We start from the raw sequence: 7,922 nt of genomic DNA on the forward strand, positions 1-7,922 counted from the left end.
ATTGCTGATTACTCGGCGCTTTTGCCAATGAGAAATTGGAGAAATATTTTTTCGTTCCATTCGTGCGAGATAGTTGTTATTGCATTGTGTCGTGCGAGAACCGTTTAGAACGTTTAGTTCCGTTTATCCTGTCTTTCTTGCTGATCTGAGTCATTTTCTACTGAGAGGATGGATCGAGACTCGACCAATACGATCTGTCACGCTGAACAGAAGTGATCCTTCTATAAGTTCTTCTTCTTCCATCCTAACACACACACACACTTTCTAAAAGTATACTTTAATTACTTAACATTTGGTAAATATAATAACAAAACAAAAACTCCTTTTAAGATCGAAACAAAAGAAAACTAAACTTGTAGGTATCCTTTTAATTATCCCTCTCTTGATTTCTCCGAAAAAAAAAAAAAATAAAACAAAATAAGAAAATTCTACGTGACGTTAAAGCGGCGTTAATCAGAAAACGATGGGCGTTTTTATGGGTTTCGGCGAAAGTTACCATCATTCTGGGATACAGCCTGGGATCCTGAGATACGACCTTTTGCGTTTCCTCGTCGATTGGAAACCCTTTTTCCGGTATAACTTTCTCTCATCTTGTGCAGGACCGATTGACCGGTCGAAATTTCAACAAATTATTTTCATTTTTCGATCTTTTCTAACCTTATTTCATTTCCTCTGTCACGTACACGCACGATATATTAGTTCTAACACATTTCTCAATGGGCGGGGAAACGATACGAGTTGATCTTTTTCTCACAGTATATGAAATTTTGTTGTTTTTCAATGACGCACAGCGAATTTTTGAAATAGGAAGAACATTTTCCTTCTCTTTTTCTAAATTTTTCTTTTTTTTTTTTCTTTTTTAACTTTTTCGTGCTACTCGTTTTACGATCGAATTGTTCTTTCACAAGATTAAGGTTCAAACGAACGAACGAAGTTCTTTGTATAATATATTATACCAGACCACACAAGTGGCTTGCACGCGCATTAAATTTTGCATGCAGAATTCGTGAACAATCAACCGGTAACGTTATATTCAATTTTTGCGTTATATATTGAATATTAAGCAGTCCTCGTATCCTGTTGCCCGCTATTTCGTGATCGATAACATTCGCAGAGTATAACGATTTTATGGTTAACGTTTTAATGTGCCTTATTGATTACGCTACTCGTCAGAAAATAAACTATTTTTTGGTCATCGAATTTAACTCCATTCTCAGAACTTCAGAATCCATAGAATCATACGATCATTTTATTTTTAACATCGAATTATACAATTATGCGTTTAGTTAAAAATTCTGCTATAATTGTATCATTTACGTTTTTACTATTCATTATTTCATATCAATCATTTCAACTTATTATAATAGGTTGAATTATGTTCTAATTAGAATAAACAAAATTACATTCAATTAGATCATTGTAATGGTATAATAATGATTAAAACTCGATAAGATATTAACCGTATAAATCATGCTACGTCCACGCTATCGAAGTATATATTCAACTGTTCAGGTATACGTAGTCGTGTCGGAGACTTTAACGCCGGTTGGAACATGTTGGAAAACTCATTTGACTCGAACACTATCATAATAACGAGCGACGTGTATCAGAGCGGTAACCCCTTCATTTCTAAACTATGATAAACTACTGCTTCTTCCATCGCCCGGAATTTGACTCCATGATTTATGCTAATACAATGGACCTACCCCAAACTAACCCACGCTAAACGCTCTATTAGGGTTAAGTTAATTACGACTACCTTCTGCGGCTCTAACCAACAACGATCGTTACTATATTAGAATACATATATTATGTCCGTAATGATGCTGAAGATTTTTATTTTCTTTTCGTCTTACAATTAGATTTTTTTTTCTAATCTTAAATCATCATGCCTTGTGTGGCCACGCGTCGCGGTGCGTAAATTGGTCATACCGCTTTGCTTTAAAGTGGCTTTTTATAATAATCGAATTCTCTTTTGTATCTTCCTAATGAAATATCTCCGCGTAACTTTTTTTCTTTTTCTAATTATACAAAAGTATTTCTGCGAACTAAAATGTAGATGTAAAATAGGAAGTTAGGTAGTTCTTTAGAAAAATTAAAAAAAAAAAAACAAAAGTAAAAAAGACAAGTTTAGGGTAGCTGTTAAAAAGGTAGACGTATATTATCAAAAATTGAGGTCTATCGGTGTCTCCAAACGCAAGCACGTCCGGTGGTGACCACCAAAGTGAATATCCCCGTCGGCGCCTCTTTTCCGGCTAGGACGACCGATTATGGACAATAACTTTATTTCATGGTGAAATTATTTTCTTTTCCCCATCGTCCATAGTTGTTCACCATTTGCCCCGTCTGATCGCATCACGTTGCCGCCTAGTTATTTGAGCACATACCGATACGCCATTTTCAGGTTGGGTGTAATCGCTAATAGTCCGAAGCTTTCAGGGAAAAATAGAACACCAGCTCAGAAACGAACTATCCTACTTTAAAAGAGGTTACGACTTTTCTGTCCCGAATCGACCACCCCTATCAACCGACAAACGATTTGTTGTTTCTTAACTTTGTTGGTTTTTATGATTTCAAAGAACGCGTGTGCCTCTATTTCTAAACCACAAGATTGACTTTTTATGATCAACATTGAGACATGGCTGGTAACATGATCGTGTGTCAATAACACGTTGAACTATCATTTCATAGCTATACAAGCTAGACCAATTTGTTCGAGAATCGTTTATTAACGAAAACAACGAAAATGGTCGAAAATCAATGATCTTCCATCTAAAAGTACCATAGGAAACAAAAATGACCGTTCATGTAATAAAATATCGAAGGGAAGAAATGATATATGCGCATATATTTAATCATGTCAATTGGCAAATTACCTAATGTACCTGGTGACGTGTTCAATTCACTAAATTTGTATCTCGTTAGATAGGTAACGAAAAAATATATCTAACTAATTATCCAAAAAATAATCCGCTTGAAAGGATCGCTTCGAAGATCCTTTTTTTCGCAAGATAGTCGCGAAATATATCTCCACCTGTCGAAAGTGTTCATTATTATCCTAGTTAGGCTAACTATGGTTCTCTGGAGAACACGCAGGAAGGATACATATGTAGCGGCTCGAAACGACACGTCGAAATCGCGACTGTTATATTGTTCTGAAAACGAACCTAGACACCTTTTGGATGTATCTCGTGCCGAAAATAAGATTCCCTTTTCGCTTCTCTGTTATTTATCAATCTCGATTGGGGTTGTACGAGTCTCCCGTTTATTGTTTACTATCCGTCCCGTTATTAGTAGGTTCACATCACCGACAAGACACGGAGAGAAGAAACTTGGAAGACGCAAACTGACCCTACGATTCTTCTTATTCTTCTTCTTATTCTTCTTCTTCTTCTTCTTCGTTTCTTCCTTCATCTTCTTCTACTTCTTCTTCCCATTTTCGATGAAAGATAATTCGAAAACATCGCATAGTAGCACGCTTGTTGATCTTTAACAACGTATAACGATGGCTCCCGCGACGGCGAGCCGCACCTCGAAGGACAAAATGAGGAATTTCAAAGCGGAACCGGATAATGCGATAATTGTATTCCGAGAATCAGCGCGGCACGCATTCTCCTTAACAGGCTCTCTCCTTTGGAAACTTTCTTTCCATCCTCTTCTTCATCGTCCGTCTGACACGACAGTAGACACGGCAAGGATGAAATTATAACTGCACCAATGAGACGAGAATTCGTTTGTTCTCGTGTCAAACAACACACCTCGTCTATTTTCCTATCTTAGATAACACGAAATTCATTTCTCGGAATGTAGGCATGACTCATTGATTTTAATAAAGTGTTAACAATTCAATCTCATGCATAAATATTCAAAAAATATTTATTGATCGACGAATCTTATTATATTGACGTATACTGATTCTTGAAAACTTTTCATTGTCGATTGAAAGAAGGATTGAGAACCCTTATTCGATTAAGAACTATTGATCTTATTCCCCTTGATCTCTCTGGTCGGACGTGTTCGTGTGTTTTTAAAATCACGTATTTCAGGGCCATATCGGCATGTTCGTCTCGATGAATTATTGATGAGATGGGTAAATTCGTCAAGCGATGGAAGATCAAGCGAAGGAAAATAAGGAGGAGTTGAGAGAAGGACTAAACAAAAGTTGAAATAAATGTTAATTCTTCGAAATTCCATAGAGGTAATCCGTTCTGATTTAGAATTTTTACACGATGCCCATTACATCTCTATTGACCACCAATGCATATTCATGGACACATAATGTAGATCTTTTGTAAAGGTATAAATGGCAAAGATTGACTTCGTGGAGGGCCGAAAGGTAGTGCGTCATACGGCGCACTCATAAATTAGCTCTACTTGGCGGGTAACATGTTATTTGCCACCGAGCTCCACAAATGAGTTCACTTTGTATTTAATTACTGGACTCACGCCCAGGGCGTATCACCATGCCCAGACCCACCTCGGTTCGAACCGTTTCCAACAGTTCACCTTCTCATCATTTTCTCTTCCACCATCTTTTATCTCTCTCTCATCTTGCATGGTTTCTTTTTTCTTCTTCCTTTCTCGTTGTATATTTCTCATCGCAATTTAGACCCGAAATTCAAGAGACTTCAAATTTTCATACGAACATGTTATTCTTCTTGTAATATTTGAAAAGATAACAAATTTGACAATATTTGTAGATTAAATATGAGATTTAGTTGAGATAATATCTAATAGATATATTATATATTATAAACTTTCTAACGTACTGTCTTACAATTGTTAATCATTTGTAGTTTTCAAAAAGTATTATTTTAAAGTACAAGTCTATTTGTTATTATTCTTATTGTTAGATTAGAGATGGTGGATGTTGAAAATGTCGGATCTTTTGGATGAATTCGAGCGAGCTAAATCGATGGTATGTCAGAACGGAGCGGGTTGAGCGAATGTGTTAGGTCTGGAAGCAGTCAGGTAGATGAGAAAGGTGGGTGAAGTTATAGCTATACGGGGCAAGGGCAAGCAAGCGGTGGGACTTACGTCTTGTGGTCCTAATTATTGGTTCCGGCACGATTCCATTCCAAAAACGAGATGATATTAAATGAAACCGATCGATTTTCGTATCACGCCTGTCCAAGCAGAAAGATAGATCTCGCGAAAGGTTTACGACTAAAGAATCGATCGAGAAAATAAACTCCAAAGAAAAATCGACCAACTCATTTTGTTCACTTAAGAAGCTCGTTTCTTACCACCACCACCACCAGCACCACCCTTAAGGTATCGGTTTACTTATATCCAAGTCGACAAGGTACAAGGAAGAGTTGCAAGTTCGCGAAGAAAGGTAGAAAAAGAAGTAAAGAAATAAAAGAAGAAAATAAAAAAATATAAAGGAATAAAAAGGGAGAACAGTTATCGTGGACAAATCGCCATGGGCTTTTCGTAGGACCCTTGCTTGCTTGCGCACGTTGAGTCGCTCTCGTTGAAGGTGTACGAAGAAGGAGTACGAAAGGTTTTTAAGTAGAGGATTATCGTTTCACTACTTAGGAAGAATTTTAGGACGGCGTTCGGACGATCTCGAAATCCAAGACGGCCGTGTCCCCCGAAGGGGAATGACAGAGAGATCGGGTTGCCTCGAGACCACCTTCGTGCTCGCCGCAAACTTTATCCTACCTGTTTTCGCTAATTGAGCGAGTAAAGATGTAACTGGACCTTACGCCCCTAAGGTATTTGCACCCTTTTTGCAAGATACGATCCTCGTTTCTCCACTGAGCTCGGTGAACGCGAGAGATGGACCTATGCCCTGTGGCTTGGTCCCAGACTGTGAGCACCGAATTCTTCGGAGGCAGATTTCAACCGATTTACGAGCACCCACCATTCTTATCTTACGCTACCAGAAATCGTTAAATAATTATGGATACCTTTTCGATCCCTTTTATTATTTCAAATATCCAATTTTTAAGTTACTCTCTCTCTTTTTAACGAAACTTATGCCGACAAAATTGACGTAGTAAACTTATTCGACGAGCTTTGTAAAAATGGTAATGACAATTTAACAATCTATCATTAGCATTTATTATTTATCATTTAAATAATATTATTAATAAGAAATTTTTATAATTATATCTTTTTCATGTAAATAAATAATTCGATTGGTCTTTATCGAAGTGAGAAAGCGATCGGTAGACCGTGAGAATTTCACGCGAAGAATTTCATCGAGAGTCACACGATCTATGCAACGAGTAACGAAGAAGATTCCGAAGGAGATGGCTCCCTAACACAGAAAAAGTGGGAGGGGGAGAGAGGGAGGGAGAGAGAGGTAGATAAACTTTCCCAGAGAACGAAGGCAAAGGCTACACTACCGATCGTTCTTTCTTTCTCATCCCTTCTTGTGTAGCCGTTGTAGGCGCCGGGCAACCTGTTGCGGTACCCGGACGCGCACCGGGCCTGGTCCCCGCTTAAGAGCTCACTAAAAACGTGGTGGTAATGTTGGACGCTCTCCGATTGGTTCCGCGGCACGTGCTCCTCGAGGGTGCCTGCTCCTCGAACGCATAAAGTCTCTGGCGCGCTTCCACCAGACTTCAGAATCACTCCGAGAGCCGACTCGGCGTGTACGCGTTTAAAACTACCGGAAAGCCTTCTGATTTCTCGTGTATGATATCATCTTTTCTAATAGTGTAATAATAAAACAAAAAAATAAGAAGAGATTTGAATTTTTCATCTTACAATTAGATTGATTAATTATTTATCAATAGAAGAGACCTATAGAGATAGTGCAAATCATTAAGATCAAAACAGAAGGAGAGCTTTAATTCAGTGTAACAACATACTGATTCTCGTGCGATGGAGCTTCAAGAGATGTTTCGTTACGGCTACATGTATCCACCTCGAGAGAACAAAGTTGGATCGTGTACTTACTTGGAATTACCGAGTTACACGAGCTACACGGGCAAAACAAAGTCAGGTTTGCCTCCAGTGAGCACTTTGGCAGTACCTCGTTGCGTAATATACGAAAGTTACAGAAACGACGATTGGCATACTCCGAGCCCTACGACAAGTTTACGATCTGTTAGTCCTGCTACGACACTTTCTTCGGAATCAGAGACTAATGTAATCGGTGCACCCTCCTATCATCTTTTGTCTGGAGCAACGGAAGACCAAAAATATACGAATAAGAGAATAACTAACGGTACGGATTGTATCGTAGTTGGGAAAACGCGATCATCGCGTTTGGATACTGTTGAACTTGGAGAAGAATTAGATGTGGATGCTGATGGGGACACCGAACAAGATAAGGCTCAATCCTGTCATGGAAGTGTCGTCAGCAACTCGAGTAGTCTCTCGGACCGAACAATGGACGCCGATAGCGAAGACGACGAAGAAATGAGCGACGGTCCTGATTCGGCTGGTAATCCTACTTCTTCTGGACGTGACGCAAGAAGACGAGGCAAATACGTTAGTTCTACAACGGTTAGGAAACGAAGACTAGCTGCTAACGCCAGAGAGAGAAGACGAATGCAAAATCTTAACAAAGCTTTTGACAGGCTTAGAGCTTATTTACCTTCCCTTGGAAATGATAGGCAATTATCTAAATACGAGACTCTTCAGATGGCACAATCTTACATCACCGCACTTTACGATCTTTTACAATAACGATCGTTTGACAGGAGTTGCTTTATCTTAAGCCTCTTTTCGAATCCTTAACAGATTTGATGTTTATAAGATCAATCGAATAAATCGATTCACTTATAGTGACGAACAAAAATATCAGTATTATTTTGAACAATAGGGTATCTAACGATAACGCATTATTTTTAGAAATGAGACCACGTAAGAAAAAATCACGTGAGACCTTTCTGGAAATATCAATCATATATCCTCTCTGTACATATAATAATCCACCGATAATTTGTATATTTTGTAAGATA

General features: G+C 38.4%; 1 protein-coding gene across 1 annotated transcript; it reads left to right on the forward strand.

Annotated features, from left to right (window-relative positions):
• The first annotated feature begins 6,837 nt into the window (after positions 1 to 6,837).
• Positions 6,838 to 7,647, forward strand: LOC122521240. Its single transcript, XM_043641794.1, has one exon. It carries the CDS (start codon positions 6,838 to 6,840, stop codon positions 7,645 to 7,647), a length of 810 nt encoding a protein of 269 aa, XP_043497729.1.
• The last annotated feature ends 275 nt before the right edge of the window (positions 7,648 to 7,922 follow it).

Source organism: Polistes fuscatus, unplaced genomic scaffold (assembly GCF_010416935.1).
Source record: "Polistes fuscatus isolate 324 unplaced genomic scaffold, CU_Pfus_HIC Scaffold4, whole genome shotgun sequence".
In the NCBI taxonomy this organism is placed as follows: Eukaryota; Metazoa; Arthropoda; class Insecta; order Hymenoptera; family Vespidae; genus Polistes; species Polistes fuscatus.

What these genes read in the sequence shown, in the direction of transcription:
- LOC122521240 (XM_043641794.1), top strand. Translation starts at nt 6,838, where the DNA reads ATGGAGCTTCAAGAGATGTTTCGTTACGGCTACATGTATCCACCTCGA.